Source organism: Vipera berus (genome assembly GCF_964194415.1).
Source record: "Vipera berus genome assembly, chromosome: Z".
NCBI classification, from domain to species: Eukaryota; Metazoa; Chordata; class Lepidosauria; order Squamata; family Viperidae; genus Vipera; species Vipera berus.
Window position 1 is genome coordinate 128,068,390 of NC_138205.1, and position 21,824 is coordinate 128,090,213.

General features: G+C 47.0%; 1 protein-coding gene across 1 annotated transcript in view; it reads left to right on the forward strand.

Moving 5' to 3' along the window:
• DLEC1 (DLEC1 cilia and flagella associated protein) overlaps positions 1-21,824 on the forward strand; it is a 98,682-nt gene that overhangs the window by 1,635 nt on the left and 75,223 nt on the right. The window contains exons 2-8 of the mRNA XM_081345600.1: positions 5,808-5,948; positions 7,298-7,454; positions 10,327-10,437; positions 10,577-10,773; positions 14,892-15,118; positions 16,833-16,914; positions 21,634-21,721. Coding sequence (XP_081201726.1) covers positions 5,808-5,948; positions 7,298-7,454; positions 10,327-10,437; positions 10,577-10,773; positions 14,892-15,118; positions 16,833-16,914; positions 21,634-21,721 — 1,003 coding nt within the window. The remainder of the gene's footprint in view (positions 1-5,807; positions 5,949-7,297; positions 7,455-10,326; positions 10,438-10,576; positions 10,774-14,891; positions 15,119-16,832; positions 16,915-21,633; positions 21,722-21,824) is intronic.

Genomic DNA, 21,824 nt, shown 5'->3' on the forward strand with positions numbered 1-21,824 from the left:
TATTTTTCTACTTGCATTTTTACGTGCTTTCGAACTGCTAGGTTGGCAGAAGCTGGGACGAGTAACAGGCGCTCACTCTGTTACGCGGCACTCGGGATTCGACCCGCCAAACTGCCGACCTTTTGATCGACAAGCTCAGCGTCCTAACCCACTGAGCCACCGCATCACATGACCAAACAATGGCTGCATTTACAGCATCCCGGGATCATGTGATCACGGTTTACAAAGGTTTGGCTGAAAACTAGCACTTTTGATTTTCAACTGTGCCCATAACAAATTATTGATATGCTTGATGACTGTGGCATTCTATAAGTAGTCCTCAACTTACGACCACAATTGAGCCCAAAATTTATGTTGTGAAATGAGGCATTTGTTAAGTAAGTTTTGCCCCATTTTACAGCCTTTCTTGTTAAGTGAAATCACTGCAAATGTTAAATTAATAACCTGGTTGTTAAGTGAATCTGGCTTCCCCATTAATTTTGCTTGTCAGAAGGTCGCAAAAGGTGATCACATGTCCCCGGGACACTGCAACTGTCATAAGTATGAGTCAGTTGCCAAGCATCTGACTTTTGATCATGTGATCATCGGGATGCTACAAAGCGTGAAAATCACTTTTTTCAGTTCTGTTGTAACTTTGAAGGGTCACTACATAAACTGTTGTAAGTCGAGGACTACTGTATTAACAACTGCTGCAAAAAATGCTGTAAAATTTTACAACTGCTGTAACATAAGACTATAACGCGAGAACTCCCTCAAAGTCATATGTCGAGGACTACCTGCATGCTTAAGGGTCCTTCTTAGGCATAGATTATAGCCAGCTTGTAGAAATCTGAGCTTTCACATAAATTGGGATCTTTAGAGGTGATGAACCTAGGAATATACTTTTTTAATAAAACTAATGATTGTATTCCATATGGTCCCTATGGAATGGATTCAAAAATTCCATTGGGAGTTTTGAGAATCTGGAAGGTAATTATTGCCCCCCCCTGTCCTTGTAACTCATAAAGCTAATTCCTAAACTCAAATTGGAATAACCTCCAGGGAAGCCTTAGTTGTAATTATAAGAAAACCCTAGTGAATACCCAGAAACAATTATTTATTTATTCATTCACTTGCTTCAGTTTTTTTATTGTTCATTCCCAAGGCTTCTGAAGGTGTAAAAGAGAAGCAATAACTTCCGGGAGTCTGTTCCACAGTTGACAGTTCGCTAATAATTCCTGGTTTACAACTTGAGTTATTTCTTGTTATTACTGAGGGATTGCCCCAAAGAAGAGGCAGTCAACTTATTTTTCAAACCATCTGAGGGCAGGACAAGAAGCAACGGATGGAAACTCATCAAGGAGAGAAGCAACCTGGAACTAAGGAGGAGTTTTCTGACAATTAGGACAATTAATTAGTGGAACCCCTTGCCTTCAGAAGTTGTGGGTGCTCCATGACTGGAGGTTTTCACTAAGAGATTGAACAACCACTTGTCTGAAATGATATAGTCTGCTGCTTAAACGGGGCTGGACTAGAAGACCTCCAAGGTCCCTTCCAGCTCTAATCTGATTGATTGTAACTTAAAGCCACTGTTTCTTGACCCATCTTTTGAAATAACACTGGATAATTGCAATGTCGCGTGGTTGAACGGAGAGACGGACACTTGAGCTGGGTAGTATTTCTTTATTGAGTCAGAAATGAAGCTGGAGCAAAGGGGTTACCTGGCGTCTCTTATACCTGCCCAGGTGAATGGTGACCAATAGATTTGAACCTGGGCTTCCCGCCAGTGCAGGTGGCCAAAGGATTCAAATCCTGGCTTCCCGCCAGAGCTGACCATGCCCTGGGGCTGTCAACGACTCGCTCTATTCAGGCTTTCCCGCCAAAGCGGTTATAGCCTGGAGCTGTCCAGCCCCCTGCTGTGCTGACATTTCCGTGTGTGCTTTAAAGGCATACACTACAATAATTCTGCCCCATCTTCTATATAAATGTACACAATCTACAGGAATATAGAAGATAGATTTGTTAAGAGAGTTTTGCCCCATTTTTACAGACCCCCCCTTGCCACAGTCATTAAGTGAATCATTGCAGTTGTTCAGTTAGTAACACAATTGTTAAGTGAATCTCGGCTTCCCTATTCTCTTTGCTTGTCAGAAGGTGGCAAAAGGGGAATAACGTGACCCCGGGACACTGCGACTGTCATAAATATGAGTCAGTTGCCAAGCTTCCAAATTTTGATCATGTGACCGTGGGGACGCTGCTCAGGCAGGAAACTGTATAACATGGGTAGGCAACCTTGGTTCTTTTATGACTTGTGGACTTCAACTCCCAGAATTCCTGAGCCGGCATGGCTCAGCTTGGAAACCTCTCTCTTTCCCCTCAGCATGGCTGGCTCAGGAATTCTGGGAGTTGAAGTCCACGAGTCATAAAGCGGCCTAGGCCTAGGCCAGGGGTAGGCAACCTTGGTTCTTTTATGACTTGTGGACTTCAACTCCCAGAATTCCTCAACCAGCTATCTGGGAGTTGAAGTTCACAAGTCATAAAAGAGCCAACGTTGCCTATCCCTCCCCCCCACCAATACCATTTCAGACAAATGTGGTTTGGCCCAAATTTTTAAAAAGCCTCATTAATTTCAAACAGAAGTTATTTTCTGTCACTGTAATCTGTAATTAGTAGACATAATCATCATCATCATCATCATTGTCTGAGTTGGCCCGGGAGTTCATGGCCTCCATGACAGCCATGGACCTGACCCAAGTAATTCAGGGTCCGACTCATGGGGGAGGACACACTCTTGACCTAGTTTTCTTATCTGGGCAGTGGCTTGAAGATCTGGGAGGGGGCTCGCCAACTATTGTCCCCCTGTCATGGTCCGATCATCACCTCCTGCGGTTGGTCTTCCGCTATGCCACCCCCCGCTGCTGGGCTGCGGAAACGACCAGGTGGTTCCGCCCCAGGCGCCTAATGGATCCGGAACGGTTCCAGACGGCGCTTGGGTCTATACCTACCCCCCTCACTCACAGCCCGGCCGACGCCTTGGTGGATGCCTGGGAAAGGGCTGCCACCGAGGCACTTGACCGTGTTGTACCCTTGTGACCCCTGACCCGGCGCAGATCCCGGTGGGCTCCATGGTTTTCTGTGGAGCTCCGGGAGATGAAGCGTCGGAGACGAGGTCTAGAGAGATGTTGGAGATCCAGCCGGTCTGAGTCTGACCGTTTGCGGTTAAGAACCTTTACGAGGTTTTATCTCACGGCGATGAGGACAGCGAAGTCTAATTACATCGCTGCCCTCATCGCGTCTGCAGATAATCGCCCGGCCGCACTGTTTAGGGTGACTCGCTCCCTCCTTAATCAGGAGGTGAGGGAGGAGCCCTTGCAGGGGCGGGCCGAGGAGTTTAGCTATCATCTGACGGACAAAATCGCTCAGATTCGAGCCGGTTTGGATTCTGACTGGGCAGAGACTGACAGGGAGGAATCGAGCGGTCTAGAGAATGTTACCTGGAGTGAATTCAATCCTGTGACCCCAGATGAGGTGGACAGGATCATGAGCAGACTGAGTTCCGCCACATGTTTATTGGACCCGTGCCCCTCCTGGCTGGTTTATGCGGCCCGGGAGGAGACACGAGGCTGGTTCCAGGCAGTAATAACTGCTTCTTTGAGGGAGGGTACCTTCCCTGCCACCTTGAAGGAGGCGTTGGTGAGGCCCCTCCTCAAGAAGCCTGCCCTGGACCCGGCTATTTTGAACAACTATCGTCCAGTCTCCAACCTTCGCTTTCTTGCGAAGGTGGTTGAGAGCGTGGTGGCACTTCAGCTCCCTCTGTTCCTGGAGGAAACTGATTATCTGGACCCATACCAATCGGGTTTCAGGCCCAGGTACAGCATGGAGACGGCATTGGTTGCACTGGTGAATGATCTCTGGCGGGCTCGGGACAGGGGTTGTTCCTTTGTCCTAGTCCTATTAGACCTCTCAGCGGCTTTCGATACCATCGACCATGGTATCCTACTGCGGCGTGTCAGGGGGTTGGGAGTGGGTGGCACCGTTTTACAGTGGTTCTCCTCCTATCTCCTGGGCCGCTTGCAGTCGGTGTTGACGGGAGGGCAGAGGTCCGCCCCAAGGCCTCTCGTTTGTGGAGTTCCTCAGGGGTCGGTCCTCTCTCCCCTCTTGTTCAACATCTATATGAAGCTGCTGGGTGAGCTCATTCGTGGTTTCGGGGTGGGGTATCATCAGTACGCTGATGATACCCAGCTTTTTCTTTCCACCCCAAACCAACCCAGTGATGCCTTTGACGTGATGTCCCGTTGCCTGGAGGCAGTCCAGGTTTGGATGGGGAGAAACAGGCTTTGTCTCAATCCTGCCAAGACTGAGTGGCTGTGCATACCGGCATCTCAGACTAACCAATCTTTTCCATTGTGTTACCCCCCGTTGGTAGGGCCCGCAATTTGGGCGTCCTTTTGGATTCACGGCTCAGTTTGGAAAATCATATAGGAGCTGTGGCCAGGGGGGGCTTTTGCCCAGGTTTGTCTGGTGCGCCAGTTGCGGCCCTATCTGGACCGAGATGCGCTACACACAGTCACCCATGCACTCGTGACCTCCCGGCTAGACTACTGCAATGCTATCTACATGGGGCTGCCCCTGAGGACCACTCTGAGGCTTCAGCTGGTGCAGAATGCAGCCGTGCGAGGTGTGATGGGAGTCTCCCGATACTCCCATGTAACACCTCTTCTCCGCGAGCTGCATTAGCTTCCAGTTGCCCTCTGGGTGAGATTCAAGGTGCTGGTGATGACCTATAAAGCCCTAAATGGCATGGGCCCGGATTATCTGAGGGAGCACCTGCTGCCAGCATCAATTTCCCATCGTCCTGTGCACTCCCACAGGGAGGGCCTCCTCAGGGTACCGCCGGTCAAGGATTGCCCTATGGAATCAACTGCCAACGGAACTCCGGACTGCCCCCAACCTTCGTTCATTTTGCTCGCACCTAAAAACCTGGCTCTTTGAGCTATCTGGTCTGGACTGAGGGGTTTTAATGTTTTTAAATTGTGATTTTAATTTTTTGGGGCTAGACTTAATTTAATTTTATTTTAATTTTATATTGTATTGTTTTTAAATTTAGCCTTGTAAACCGCCCTGAGTCCTTTGGGAGTAGGGCGGTATATAAACCGAATTAATAATAAATAAATAATAAATAATAATAGCAAGAAGCTCAGCTGCTAAATTTATTGTCACTCACCATACAGGTAGTCCTCAACTTAAAAAGGTTGTTTAGTAACTGTTCAAAGTTACAACAGTACTGAAAAAAGTGACTTATGATTGTTTTTCACACTTATGACCATTGCAGCATCCCCATGGTCATGTGATCAAATGACACTTGGCCAATTGACTCATATTTATGACAGTCACAGTGTCCCGGGGTCACATGATCCCCTTTTGCGACCTTCTGACAAGCAAAGACAATGGGGAAGGCCAGATTCACTTAACAACCGTGTTACTAACTTATCAGCTGCAGTGATTCACTTAACAAGTGTGGCAAGAAAGGTCATAAAAAGGGGCAAAGTTCACTTAAATGTTTCACTTAGCGGCAGAAAATTTGGGCTCAATTGTGGTTGTAGGTTGAGGACTACCTGTACTGTCAACTTAATTATTTGAATGCATGCTGAAGATTTTTAACACTGAACCTGTATAACTTTCAAGTTGAAGGTTTCTTTATGCCAGTTTTCAAGATGTTAATTTAACTGTAGTATTATTGACGTGAAATCCGCTGTCACCCATTATAGGATCATCATCAAATATTTCTACATCTGTTTCTGATTATTTCTCCTCCTATCCCCACTTAGGACATTTCCCATGTGCTAACCAAAGTTTTTAAGAGCTTATATACTTCAGAGGTGATAGCAGCAGACATGGTGGATAACATGATCAAATCCCATGGAGGAAACAATCCCCATCACAAATACTTTGTGGAAGAGTTGCGAAAGGTAAACTTTCCGTTTAGCTTTTTTCAGGGAAAGATATCAGAATTAGGTGATTTAAGCTTGCAAAATGTTCTGCTTAGTCACCATTCAGAATTGAATCATTTTGGAACAGTAGCAGAGAGACAGACAGGCAGACCAATAGACACATGCAAAGAGAGAAACACACACAAACATATATAATGTTTACCATAACATTAGTAAACATAAATGTTTGTTTGTGTCTGTGTGCATAAATTATGTTGCAAAATTAGAATAAATAGAATACAATAAATCAGAATTATAGGATAAATAAAATACAATGAATCAGAATTATGGAATAAATAGAATATAATAAATCAGAATCATGGCATAAAAAGCGATGCTTGACCAGAGTCTGCAGTATTGTCTGAAAAGCTACACATCCTTTCTGTGACCTTCTGGAAGGAGGGGGCTTTGTGGTATCCAAAGCAGAACATCCAGATTCAGTCGCAGTTTTGTTCCATATAGTATCAACCTTATGAACTCTCAAGTTTCCTTTCAAGTTTGTGCTATGTATTCAAAATTGACATAGGTATATATGGGTGTAGGTGTGTATATCTATCTATCTATCTATCTATCTATCTATCTATCTATCTATCTATCTATCTATCTATCTATCTATCTATTAAATTAATTATCTATCTATATCTGTATCTACCGTATCTAGAGATAGATAGATGATAGATAGATAGATGATAGATAGATAGATAGATAGATAGATAGATGATAGATAGATAGATAGATAGATAGATAGATAGATAGATAGCATGTGTATATGTGTGTTATATGTATTTGTGAGTAGATATATACTTTATTTTAGGAGCAGGCAACAGAATTTAATTTTTAACGTAGGCCAGTGTGCTCAAGTAAAAAATAACAATAAAGGTTACTGAATCTTAATCAGAAGTTAACGGTCCATTTCTATCTTCAGCAGAATCCTTCTTTTTTTGCATACAGTATACAACGGGTTGCCAACCTTTCTGAGCTGGCGGCGGGAAAGGGAGGTCCAGCCACTATGCGCGCGGACGCAAGCGTGGCTGCGTGCACGTGAATTGGCCCGTGAGCATGCGCACTCCGTAAATGGAGGCTGCTGGCACCAGTGCGTGGCTCGTAGTTCGGCTAGTGCCGGCGTGAGGCTTGCAGCTTGCCTGGCGTCGGCACGAGGGCAGGGGGTGAGCAGGCGCACATGGACGTGTGTACTGGCCAGCCACTCAAGAGCCATGGCCTGGTAGTGGGCCGTGGCCCGTGGGTTGGGCACCTCTGATGTAAAAGATTTGTACTACAGTGTCAAATGAATCTAATCCATATTTAAACGTTGACCATGACAACAACAGCTCCGGGAAGAGTACAGTCGCCGACAAACGGAGGCAGAAATGCTGGAAAGGCACATCATCCAAGCCAGGGCCAGGGCCACAGCCGAAGAGGAAAGACTCCTGAGTTTGCATGAGCTGGAAGTTCCAGAAGCCTTCCGCCAAGTGGCCAGGCCATCAGGTGAACCCTTTCCTGCGCTCCCTTTGACAGGAAATCCTCGGCCTGCCATCGCACTTGAGCCCAGCATCTTAGCTGCTAAGCCAGGCAATTGTTAAGTAAGCTTTGGCCCGTTTTACAACCTTTCTCGCCACCGCTGTTAAGTGAATCGCTGCAGTTGTTAAAATTAGCGGCACGTTTATTGGGTGAATCTGGCTTTCAAGGCTGCTAACTTCGGATGTTCTTGCTTTGACAACATATGGGGGATGCAGCCATTTTCCTTAACTTTGTTTTACTCTTAGAGTTAGGATTAGATGATACTGCGGGGCGGGGGGGGGGGCGGGGGCGGGGGAGAAGGAGGAATGTGTATGGGAGTTAGTTAGACATAACAATATTGCAGTTGTTATCCGAGTCAGGGTTTTTTGAAATAAGAGGTGACAAGAAATGGTGGGTTGAAGAACTGGAGAGAAAGCCTGCATTTCAAATTAATTGGAGAATGTGATTTATGAGTGTTAATTAGAGGAGGGATTTGCACTAGATACTAGACAGGATTAAGATACAGGAGGATCTGGACAGACTTGAACACTGGGCGCTATCTAACAAAATGAAATTCAGTGGTGAAAAAAGGAAGGTTCTACATGTAGGCAAGAAAAATCAAATGCCCAGGTATAGTATAAGTGGTACCTTGCTCGATAGTAGTAATTATGAGAGGGATCTTGGAGTCCTAGTAGACAATCACTTCAATATGAGCCAGCAGTGTGCTGCAGCTGCCAAAAAAGCCAACACAGTGCTAGGCTGCATTAACAGAGGGAAAGAATCAAGATCATGTGAAGTACTAATACCACTTTACAATGCCTTGGTAAGGCCACACTTGGAATACTGCATCCAGTTTTGGTCACCACGATGTAAAAAAGATGTTGAGACTCTAGAAAGAGTACAGAGAAGAGCAACAAAGATGATTAGGGGACTGGAGACTAAAACATATAAGGAACGGCTGCTGGAATTGGGTATGTCTAGTTTAACGAAGAGAAGGGTGAGGGGTGACATGATAGCAGGGTTCCAATATCTCAGGGGCTGCCCCAAAGAAGAGGCAGCCAAGCTATTCTCCAAATCACCTGAAAGCAGGACAAGAAGCAACGGATGGAAACTAGTCAAGGAGAGAAGCAACCTAGAACTAAGGAGAAACTTCCTGACAGTTAGAACAATTAACCAGTCGAACTACTTGCCTCCAGAAGTGGTGAATGCTCCAACACTGGAGGTTTTTAAGAAGAGACTGGACAGCCATTTGTCTGAAATGGTATAGGGTTTCCTGCCTGAGCAGGGGGTTGGACTAGATGACCTCCAAGGTCCCTTCCAACTTTATTATTATTACTATGTGTTCAGGGGAAGGGAATTCAGATTTTGGCTTCACCTGTGTACGTGCCAATGTTATGCTACTCTAATAAAGATTCTTTAAGGAAAACAATGCCTCGAAGTTCTTTGAAGAGTTCCATCTGTCGGAACCATGACACTGGCTTCCCCCTTGACTTTGAGCGTCAAAAGGTTGCAAAAGGGGATCACGTGACCTTCGGACACTGCCACCGTCCTGGAGATGAACTGGTTACCAAATGGCTGAATTTTGATCATGTGACTGCAGGGATGCTGCAACAGTCGCAAGCGTTAAAAACGGTTGTTGTTTTTCCCCCAGTGCTGTTGTAGCTTTGAAAGTTCACTAAAAAAAAAAATGGTTGCAAGTCAAGGACCGCCTCTATCCTAATATAACTCGTAACCGGGATAAAAACGTCCTTTGGTTTACTAGAAATTAGTAAGGATTTGATTTGATCTTTTTGGTATGGGAAGGATTGGTGGCAAGGCGCAGAAATGCTGTTTGGCTGGTTTGTTGTAAAATCTGAAGAATTAGAATTACGACGAAGAGACAAAAGGAAAGCCTTTTTATTTGTTTGCTCTCATTTTTCAGCCCAGGATAATTCCTATGAAAATTCCTGCCACCAAAGTTACTCTTCTTGGGGGGGGGGGTTGGTGGGTGTGAAAATTGATTACAGGTGGTCCTCGGCTTACAACTCTTCGTTTAGCGACGGCTGAAAGTTGGAACGACACTGAAAAAAGGGATGGGTGTTGCAGCATCACATGGCCAGATGATCGAAATTTGTTTTAAATTGTTGCAGCGTGCCTGGGTCACGTGATCCCCATTTGCAACCTTCCTAGCCAGTTTGCGACAAACAAAATCAGTGGCAAACGTCGGATCCGCTTAACGCCCACACGGTTCATTTAACAACTGCAGTGATTCGTGGCATGGCAAAAACAGGTAGAAAGGTAAGGCGCAACCTGTGTAACGTCCCTCTCACTTAGAAGAGAAATTCTGGCCCCAGTTGTGCTTGTAAGTCAAAGATTACCTGTACTGGCCTCAGTTTCTCTTCCAAAATGTTCTATTCCCCTCTACCAGTGATGGCGAACCTTTTAGAGACCAAGTGCCCAAACTGCAACCCAAAACCCACTTATGTATCGTCATGTGCCGGATGGGCGGGGCACATTGGGTGGGTGTGGCCCATTGGGTGGGTGTCACCCATTGGGTGGGCGTGGCTGCGGTGGTAACGGCAGACTGGGTGGGACTAAAAAGTTCAATCAATCAATTCCAACTTTGCGAGATCTTTTTTTTTCCCCGCGAGAAGTTGAAATTGATTGATATTTTTTTTTGCACACAGCAGCGAAGGCCTAAAGCGAAAAGGTTTTATAAAACCCAGCTGAAGGCCTAGGACTGGGGCGACGGCGCGTGCGCCCACAGAGAGGGGGCTCTTTGTGCCGTGCCATAGGTTCGCCACCACGGCCCTCTATGTAGAAATAATGGGAAAAGTTTTATTTTTAAAAACTTTCCTCTCTTTAATGTCTATTTGCCTAGTGAAGTCTACATTCAGATGGTGTGTGGACGGTGAGCTTCTTAAAAAGCACCACTTAATCTGCCCCGATGATTACATCACGGATCGGGTACTAATAACCCACGCTCCTAAAGGTAACTAGAAAGACGGATGTGACTTTTCCAGGACACAAATGTACGCTCGTACCTGAGGGAAATATGAGAGTATGCGTAAACGATGAGAGTTCTTTTTCTACATTTCTTTTTGAACTTAGCTTTATGTCTTTGAATGCAGATGTCTCAGAACCGGGCTATTTGAAAGAAACTGATTGTAAACACTACGCTCCTCCTGACTCAGAGGCTTTTCAATTCAAGGAAAGTTCACGCATCGAAAAGCTGTGGGCAAGCCTCCCAGACGTATCTTTGTCCAGTTTAACTCTGGAGTCTTCGGATATTAGTTTTCCAGACAGAACTAGGGCATCGTTCCGTAAGGTACAATCTAGATTTATTCTGTTAACTGCTTTGACGTTGTTGTTGTTTTTTTATCAGTCCCCACGGATCAGCCTTGTCTTGACGTGATCGGGTTCTCAGATTCGAGATGGGATTTTCTTTTCTTTTTGTTAAATTGCCTCCTTTTCTGTTCCTTGTGCTTTAATGTGTGGACCGCTTGTAGGGGATTGTGGGTGAAACTGAAGAAAATGTCTGGGATGTTTTAAGGCTCCTTAGCTACATACTTGTTGTTCTCCGTCAGCAGCTTTGTATCTCTTAGGTCAGGGGTGTCAAACTCAATTTCACTGAGGGCCGCATCAGCATTGCGGTTGCCCTCAAGGGGTCGGGTGGGTGTGGCCTACTGGGTGGGCGTGGCCTACTGGGTGGGCGTGGTTAGAGTGCGTATGGCCTACTGGGTGGGCGTGGTTAGAGTGCGTATGGCCTACTGGGTGGGCGTGGTTAGAGTGCGTATGGCCTACTGGGTGGGCGTGGCCAGCTCTACATCCTTCGCATCAAGGGTGCCTATGGGGGCCTGGGCAGGAGTGGGACAGATCTGAGGGTCTCTGGCAGAAGGAGGGTCTCTGGGCCAGGGCCAAGGCAGTGGGGGCCGTTCCCTCACTGTTTCCAGGATGGCTTTGCGGGCCGCATGAAACCACTTCGCGGGCCGGATTCGGCCCCCGGGCCTTGTGTTTGACATGTCTGTCTTAGGTAGTCTCAACTTAAAACCTTTCTCTTAGTGACTATTTGAAGTTACAATGGCACTGAAAAAGTGATTAATGACTCTTTTTCATACCTACAGCCATTGCAGCATTCCCCATAGTCACGTGATCAAAACTCAGACGCTTGGCCACTGATTCATTGTTTATGACGGTCGCAGTGTCCCCGGGTGTCACATGATTCCCCTTTTGCGACCTTCTGGCAACCAAAGTCGATGGCGAAGCCAGATTCACTTAACATCCACAGCAGCTGCAGTAATTCACTTAGCAACTGTGGCAAGAAAGGTCACAGAATGGGGTAAAAGTCACATAACAACTGTCATGCTTAGCAACAGGAATTTGGGGCTCAAATGTGGTTGTAAACCGAGGACTCTATTATTTATTTTTATATAAACATTATACAATATTTACATTATAAAAAGGGTGCAAATAGCACTTCCGAAATCTAAAATACGGTATTATAGATTCAACCTCCGTGCCTTATATAGTTAGAATAAAATTGGATATGAAAAGTGAGGTGGCAGCTTAGCCAGCCTAATTTCCTATTTGTATCAAAGCTTTATGTTTTATAAATCTGCCTATCCTGTGGGTTGGGTGCTTAAAATAGAACACCTGTTTATAGAAGAGGCTGATCCTTTCAGCAATGCACAACTTTCCTAGGCTCAAAAAAAAAACACCCAACAAGCCTGTTTGTGTGAGAGTAGTCCAATATTTCTAATATAAAAACTACACCTTGTCTCTAATCAATTTGTATTGATTTATGTTAATTCCACTGACGGTCTCCACCACATGTTCCACTGGATTCTTGATGCTCACCCTCAAGCAAAATAAAGGCAGAATCATAACTTTCAGCAGACAGTGACTGCCTGTTTCCTGTTTCGTTTTGTTTTTGTTTTTTAAAAAAATAACTGCTAGAGGTAGAATTCGCAAGGACATTTTTTCCCCTTCCAAAACAGAGGCCATATTGTCCTCTGAATTGACAAACGCCGCTTACGTGTCTTGAGAATAACTGAAACGTAAGTGCCTGCTTCATATGCAGAAATGATGTTGAAGTTTTTGGTGCTCTCCGAGCTGGGCTGTTTGCTTACAGATGTTTCATTACCCGACTAGGTGATGGCACTGATGGTGCTACCTAGTTGGGTAATGAAACATCTGCAAGCGAAGAGCGAAGTTTGCAGAGCACAGGGGACTCCTCCATTTCAAACCCTGAGCTACAGATATTCTCTTCTGTTGGAAAAGATGCTTCATGGAAGAAGGTTGGTTGGTTGGTTTATTAATTTTATATGCCGCCCATCTTCCTTGCAGAGTGATTCTGGGAGTCCTACAGTTCATAAAAAGATAAATGGAAAAGCAATTAAAATTTTAGGGATATTAAAAATTTAAAATTATAAGTAGTCCTCAGCTTAAAAACGGTTGACTTAGTGACCATTCAAAGTTACAACGGCATTGAAAAAAGTGACTTATGACCAGATCTTACACTCACAGTTATTGTAGCATCCCGATGGTCATGTGATCAAAATCCAGTTGCCTGGCAGCTGACTATATTTATGACTGCTGCAATATCCTGCACTCACGTGATCCCCTTTGGGATCACATGAGTCAACGAGAGAAGCTAAATTCACTTTTAACAGTTGTGTTACTAACTTAGCGACTGTAGGGATTCACTTAACGACTGAGGCAAAAAAAGGTTGTAAAATGGGGCAAAACTCATTTTGGGAATTTTGGGCCGAGTTGTGGTCATAAGCCGAGGACTTTGTGCCATAAGCTAGAATCAAGGAGGAGGACAGCAAGAGGATGAGATTTATTTATTTTTTTACCCTGTGAAAGCCCCCCTCAGGGCCCCAGGCCAACCCTCAAAACCAAGTTTTGATCTCTTCTGGAAAGCCAATGTGGGAGCAGCTCTCACATCTGCTAGTAAGATGTCTGTGGAGATTCTCAGTCATCCAGGTCATAATTGTCTCAAAGATGCTTGTTTTTTCTTCAAAAGGTAACGACTGTTTTTTCCGTGAGGAAGAAGACGTTTCGCTTCTCATCCAAGAAGCTTCACCAGTTCCGATGGTGGGGGGAATGGAAGGATAATAATAATAATAACAACAACAACAATCATAATAATCATGTTGGAACGGACCTTGGAGGTCATCTAGTCCAACCCCCTGCTCAGGCAGGAAACCCTATACCATTTCAGACAAATGGCTGTCCAGTGTCTCCTTAAAAACTTCCAGTGTTGGAGCATTCACAGCTTCTGGAGACAGGTTGCTCCACTGGTTAATTGTTCTAACTGTCAGGAAGTTTCTCCTTAGTTCTAGGTTGCTTCTCTCCTTGACTAGTTTCCATCCGTTGCCTCTTGTCTTGCCTTTGGGTGCTTTGGAGAATAGCTTGACTCCCTCTTCTTTGGGGCAGCCCCTGAGATACTGGAACATTGCTGTCATTTCACCCCTGGTCCTTCTCTTCATTAAACTAGACATGCCCAATTCCAGCAACCGTTCCTTATATGTTTTAGCCTCCAGTCCCCTAATCATCTTTGTTGCTCTTCTCTGCATCTCAACATCTTTCTGATAACTTCTGTTAGGATGGGTGTGGGTGGGTGGGAATGGAAGGATTGTATTTCCTTGCAGTCATCTGAAAAGTATCGTAGATACTTTTTGTCTACAAAAGTATTGTAATACAAAAGTATCGTAGATACTTGATGGAAGGATGGTATTTCTTTGCAGAAATACATCCTCTCCCCCCCCCCACATCCTATCAGAACCTATCCTTCTACCACTCCCCCCACACCAGCCAGTCCCAACTGTCAGTACCTATTCTTCCATCCGCCCTGCCACCAGAACTGATGAAGCTTCTTGGACGAGAAGTGAAACATTTTCTTCTCCCTCCTCAAGGAAAAAAACAGTTCAGTTGCCTTTCAGTGGGGGAGAAAAAGCACCTTGTCTGGTAGTAGAGTGTTCTACAGGATCAGGGCTACAGCAAAATAATAATAATAATAATAATAATAATAATAATAATAATAATAATAATAATAATAATAATAATAATAATAATACTCTTGAAACCTGTTTTCTACTGCTCCAAATTGCAGGACATGAAAAAGGGGGCTTCAGGTACAGGAAGGCAGATTCTGGTCGAATGTTCCCCCAAAATATGTCTCACAATAAGAGAAATTGGATATTGGGTAATGAAATTTACATTTCAGAAAGATCCTGGTCTCTTTTTTGCTGGGCCAAACAGGGGCTGGAGAGCTCTCTCTTGGGTTTTTTTTAAATAAGATTCTTGCAGGCCACATGGCTTCTTTAGTTGTAGGGTTTTGAAAAACTCAAAGCTTGTGGGATCGTTTTTTTTTGGTGATCCAGGGTGAATCTTATATAAAAGTCTTATCTAAAAGCATGTTTCTCTTTTCATCTCTGATAGAAGAAAGCTGGAGCCTTGGGCAAACCTGTCTGGATGGATGAGATGTCCAGAGCTGACCGGCAGGAAGACCGTCTATATCTTCAGAAATTGAAAGAGCGCCACAGTTTCCTAAAAAACCCTCGTTTTTTCCCACCTAATACGCTCCATGGAGGCAAGTCCTTGATTCTGCCTCAAAAGAAGGCGGAGCGGATGATAGGAGGAAGAAGAAGAAAGCTTGTGATGGAAAGGTAGCTCTTTATAAAAAAAAATAAAAAAAATAACAGTACATATACAAATGGCGCTCTCTGCCCCTACGCGACTGGCCTTCTTAGCTGCAACAGTGATATTTTAACGTTTCTGTGCTTCTCCCTCTCCCACACATTCCAAGGCATTCCGTACCTGAATGCGAAAATCTTTACATATATATATAGAGAGCCTGCCTGTGGCAGAAAAAGAGAAGAGGAAATTTTGACTACAAAGTTGTTGCTTTGGATAGCAAGGCAGGCCACATCCTGACTGGTGCAGTATATGGTCAAGCCCAACTATGGGAGCATTGCCACCTGGCACATATTCTGCTTTTAGAAATGAATTGATTCAGGACGCTGAAGATAAAGGGAGTCGCGTAGCCTTTCAGGGCTCAGATTCAAAACGCACCCACCCCCCGCCACACACACACACACACACACACACACAGAGAGAGAGAGAGAGAGAGAGAGAGAGAGAGAGAGAGAGAGGTGCCAAAATCACATTATTCTTTAGCCAGGGTGCCACTGAAACATTGCAGTTGCCACCTCCTGTTTCCGGAGGGCCTCAAGTGGTTTATGTCTGCCCCAAAAGACAAATCTTTTTTTTTTTATTTGGGCTAAAGTTAAAAGGCCACATCCATCTTTGGAGCATCAGGATGGCGCAGAGTCAGGAAGAAGCTGGGTGGACTCAGGCTGAAATCCATGCCTGAGAGTGCCATGTTGAAGCCCACAAATCTTAAAAAGTTGTTATAGCTGAGAAACACTGTGAGAGATTTCAGCATAATGAAATTCACTTTACAGGTAGTCCTCAGTTTACAACCAAAACCGAGCCCCACATTTCTGTTTGTAAGCAAGACACTTGTTAAGTAAATTTTGCCCCACCTTTCTCGCCACAGTTGTTGAATCACTGCAGCTGTTAAAGTTAGTAGCGTGATGGGTGAAGTGAATCTGCCTTCCCCATTGACTTTGCTGGCCAGAAGGTCGCAAAAGGGGGTCACGTGATCCCAGAACCCTGCAACCGTCATACATATGAGTCAGTTGCCAAGTGTCTGAATGTTGATTCCTGTGACCACAGGGGTCAAAACGGTCATAAGTCTTTTTTTTCCCCAGTGCCATTGTAACTTTGAACAGCCACTAAATTAAGGTTTTACGGTTTTAAGGTTTTATTAAATTTTTATACCGCCCTTCTCCCGAAGGACTCAGGGCGGTGAACAGGGCATATCATAAAACTACAAAAATACAAAAGTTAAAAAAGAATTAAATTATTGCCCACAGTAAAAACAGTAAAAAATATATATAAATATTAAAACCCTAAGTAACTCCCCATCAGGCCAGGCCAGCTTGTTCAAATAAATGGGTCTTTAACCCGCGCCGGAAGGAGCGGAGATCCGGTGCCATCCGGAGCTCAACCGGCAGCTGATTCCACAAAGCCGGAGCGCCCACAGAGAAGGCCCTCCCCCTGGGGGCCACCAGCCGACATTCTCTGACTGGAGGATTAACTGTTGTAAGTGCAGGGTTACCTTTACTAAGTCAGCATAACCATTTTCTCCTGTCACATTAAATATCTACAGACATTTTCAAGAGAACGTGGGGGGCCAAAGGCAAGCTCTGAGGACAATGGAATGAAGTAGCCCCCATTGAGCCCATCCAGTGCCGGCTAACGTGCAGCGGTCCTGAGAATTCTCTTGTAACCATCTTTTTTTTCTTTTCATTTCAGCCCTTCCCAGTCAGTACCAATCTTCCTCTCAAACCCTCCTGCAGTGGTATTTACAGAATATGAAGTTGGCCAGGTTTATGAGGTAAGTAAAGGTAAAGGTAAAGGTTCCCCCGCACATGTGTGCTAGTCGTTTCCGACTCTAGGGGCCAGTGCTCATCTCCATTTCAAAGCCGAAGAGCCAGCGCTTGTCTGTGGACGTCTCCGTGGTCATGTGGCCGGCATGACTAGACGCCAAAGGCGCACGGAGCGCTGTTACCTTCCCACCGTAGTGGTTCCTATTTTTCTACTTGCATTTTTACGTGCTTTCGAACTGCTATGTTGGCAGAAGCTGGGACGAGTAACAGGCGCTCACTCTGTTACGCGGCACTCGGGATTCGACCCGCCAAACTGCCGACCTTCTGATCAACAAGCTCAGCGTCCTAACCCACTGAGCCACTGCGTGGTCCATTAATTTGCTTTTCTTCAGCTGGACTGGAGCATCATTCTTTTATTTCTTCATGTAGTTTTAATTGAATACAGGGAGTCATCGGCTTATGACTGGCCACTTAGCAATCAGTTCAAGTTATGATGGACTCCCTAAAGGGACTTAAGATTGCAAAGTTCAGACAGCCACCCACCCCCCTGGTCATTTATGGCCATTTACTGCATCTTGAGCTTTTGCTGAAACGCATTTATTTCTGGTTTCTGGCAAAAACCGCTCATAACGAACAACGGGTTTAGTTAATGACTGTGGCTCTCACTTAAAGACTGTCACAAGAAAAGTTGTAAAATCGGTGGCCACTTTATGGCTGTGACAACTTATAACTGCAATTGTCCAGCTCAGTTACGGCTATAAGTCAAGGACTACATATTTAATTTTAATTTAATTTATTGAGATTTCTATACCGCCCTTCTCCCAAAGGGACTCAGGGCGGTTCACAGGGCATGTATAAATAACAATACAAAAATTAAAAAACAATTAAATCAATGCCCAAGTTAAAACAAGAATGATAAAAAATAACAAGCCTATAAAAACCCATATACCCCCATCAGGCCAGACCCGCTAGTTCAAATAAATGGGTCTTCAACCCGCGACGGAAGGATCGGAGGTCTGATGCCGTCCGGAGCTCAACCGGCAGTTGGTTCCATAATGCCGGAGCACCCACAGAGAAGGCCCTCCCCCTGGGGGCCACCAGTCGACATTCCTTGACCGGAGGCACCCTGAGGAGGCCCTCTCTGTGGGCACGCACAGGGCGGAGGGGAGTCGACGCCGGCAGCAGGTGGTCCTCGAGGTATCGCGGACCCATGCCATGTAGGGACTTAAAGATCATAACCAAAACCTTGAACCTTACCCGGAAGACAACCGGTAACCAATGCAGCTCACGGAGCAAAGGTGTAACATGGGAGTACCGGGAAACTCCCAAGACAACTCTCGCGGCCGCATTCTGTACCAGTTGGAGCCTCCGAGTAGTCTTCAAGGGAAGCCCCATGTAGAGAGCATTACAGTAGTCTAGGCGAGAGGTCACGAGCGCGTGAGTGACCGTACATAAGGCCTCCCGGTCTAGATAGGGCCGCAACTGGCGCATCAGGCGAACCTGGGCAAAAGCCCCCCTAGTCACGGCCACTATATGATCCTCCAAAGTGAGTCGTGAATCTAGGAGGACTCCCAAGTTGCGAGCCCTATCCACAGGGGGTAAAAGCTCACCCCCCATAGAAAGAGATGGAACATCCCAGGTGTCCCGGGAAGCCGGAATGTACAGCCACTCAGTCTTGTCAGGGTTGAGTTGAAGTCTGTTCCTCCCCATCCAGACCCGAACCGTCTCCAGGCAACGGGACATCACAGCGAGGGCATCACTGGGGTGGTTTGGGGTCGAAATAAAAAGTTGGGTATCATCAGCATATTGATGATACCCAACTCCAAAACCACGAATGATCTCACCCAGCGGTTTCATATAGATGTTGAACAGGAGAGGCGAGAGGACCGACCCCTGAGGAACTCCACAAGCGAGAGTCCTAGGGGTCGACCTCTGCCCCCCTGCCAACACCGACTGCGAGCGTCCCAGGAGATAGGAGGAGAACCACTGAAAAACCGTGCCTCCCACTCCCAGTCCCCTGAGACGCCGCAGCAGGATACCATGGTCGATGGTATCGAAAGCCGCCGAGAGGTCTAATAGGACTAGGACAGAGGAATATCCCCTATCCCGAGCCCTCCAGAGATCATTCACCAGAGCGACCAATGCCGTCTCCGTGCTGTGCCCGGGCCTGAAACCCGATTGGTAAGGGTCCAGATAATCCGCTTCATCCAGGACCAGAGGGAGCTGATGCGCCACCACACTCTCAACAACCTTCGCAAGAAAGCGAAGGTTGGAGACTGGACGAAAGTTGTTCAATACAGCTGGGTCCAAGGCAGGCTTCTTGAGGAGAGGTCTCACCACCGCCTCCTTCAAGACGGTGGGGAAATAACCCTCGCTCAAAGAAGCAGATATAACCGCCTGGAGCCAGCCTCGTGTCCTCTCCCTAGCTGCATAAACCAGCCAAGAAGGGCACGGATCCAATAAACATGTGGTGGAACTCAGCTTCCCCATAATCCTGTCCACTTCATCAGGGGTCACAGAATCAAACTCCTCCCAGATAACATTGACAGGACCGCCCGTGTCCTGATCGTCAGACTCTGCCCAGCTGGAGTCCAAACCGGTCCGAATCCGAGCGATTTTATCCGACAGATGTTGACTAAACTCCTCGGCACGACCCTGCAAGGGATCCTCCCTCACCTCCTGATTAAGAAGGGAGCGAGTCACCCTAAACAAGGCGGCCGGGCGATTATCTGCGGACGCGATGAGGGTGGAGAAGTAATTACACCTCGCCTCCCTCATCGCAGCGAGATAAGACCTAATGTAGGTTCTTAACCGCAATCGGTCGGGTTCAGATCGGCTGGACCTCCAGCAGCTCTCTAGGCCCCGTTTCCGACGCTTCATCTCCCGGAGCTCCGCGGAGAACCATGGAGCTCGCTGGGATCTGCACCGGGTCAGGGGCCGCAAGGGTACAACCCGGTCAAGTGGTAGGCATGCCCCATAGAGCTCCCACCTCTATGGGGCTGCAGATGTAAAAGTCAGCCACTCTCCCACCGTGGCTGGTACCCAGGACCGACCGAATCCAAAGGGGAGAGGGGGAGGTAGGCAAAGTTAATAGATGTATATATTCAGGCAGAAGGGTAGACGGGCCAAGATAGAAGAGATGGTCTGAAAGCGTCATCACCGCCGCTAAAACGGTCCAAAAGCGGTATAAGGACCACCTGTCGCCGTTGCTCCATTGAAGCGGTCCGGCAACACTTGTGTTGCCAACACAAGCGGTCCGAGGCAGCACAGAAAACATCATCGCCGCTGGGATAGCTCTCAGTCGCCCTCTCCGCCGCCAAAACGGCCCGAGGACGACAGCGTCACCAAAAGCAGCCTGATGCGGTCTGGGGTAAGATGGAAACACCACCGCCGGCGAGAGGGGCCAAAAGCCCGAGAAACGCCGCAGCCAATCACCGGCCACCACAAACGGCCCGAATAGGCCAGAAAACGTTGATGCCGCAGAAGTGGCCCGAAAACAGGTCAAATGTTGCCACTCGGGCCAGAAGGCCCCAGGAGTGCCACCGCTTAGTGCTGGTCGCTGAGAACGGCCAAAGCCCACTGCTGCCGTCGTCGTCGTCGCCGGATGCAGGCCGTCTCCGCCGTCGGATGCGGCCCAAAGGGCCGCCGCCACCATCGCCGACGCCCACGCCGTCGCCACCATCGCCGCCATCGCCGCCGCCATCGCCGCCGCCAAGCCGGACCCACAGGCGTCTCTCGGCGACCAAAGGCAGCCCAAGGGTGTCAAAGGCGGCCCGAAACGGCCCGGGGAAGCAAGAAACGCCGCCACCGAGCGCGGCCCGAGAAACTGCCGCCGCCAGCGCCGAGGCCGCCGCCCACGCCGCCGCCGCCATCGCCGCCGCCCGAACGAACCCGCAGGCGTCCTCCTCGCCGACCGGGAACAGCCTGAGAACACCGAGCAGCCCAAACCGGTCCGGAACAGCAGGGAACAATAGGGAACGCCGGAGGCGGCCACGAACAGCTGAGGGCGGTCCGGAGAAGGCAAGCGGCAAGCGGCAGAAGGCAAACAGCAAAAGGCGAACAGATGGAAAGGGCGACAGATGAAGAGAGGCAGGGCCCGCAGACTTCAAACAGTTCACTGCCAGTTTCGTCGGCCACTAGCTGTCCCTGTGCCTGTAACTATAAACCCCCCGTCCCCCAATCCACATCCCAGAGAGCCTAAAGGCTCCTGAGGGGCTCCAAAGGGACGCCTAGTAACTGGAACTCACGGAGCTCAATCAAGCACGTCCGCCATCTTGGGCATGCGTAGTCCAGGATGCTGGCCTAGAAACCAGGAGTCTGTGTGTTCTAGTCATATGAATTCTGTGTGTTCTAGTCATATGAATTCTTCTTTGCTTCAAGGACAGATAGAGTGCAACACCACAGTCAATCTTTTCAAAAATCAATGGGCCCTACTAAATGTTTTGTAGATTTGAGGGCAGTGAAAAATGTGGGTAGTCATAACTGCCAAAAATGTTCTGACTATTTTGTGGGATTGTTAAGGATAAAAATCGGCTGTGCTTGGCTTGCAGACCCTTGACATATCCATTCCCACTTTTTTTTGCCTCCCCTTCATCCCCCAATTCTTAAAAACCAACCATTTTTTTGGTGCTGAATATTGGCATTATACTTTGGGGGTACTCTGGGGTCATAAAATGGCTGGGGGGGAGGGGAGGATGCACTGGCTCTGTCTTTGCTTTTCATTGTAGATGACAATAGAGTTACAGAACATGACCTCAACATCCCAAAGCATCAGAATTATTCCTCCAGCTACAGCTGCCTTCTCGGTTGTGATGGGTGAGTTCTTGCCAGATGCTGTGATCTCACTTTCAAATCTGCTGGTTTCTAGCAAAAATGGGTGTCCCTGGATTGCATCCAAAGGATGGAAATGGCCTCAAAA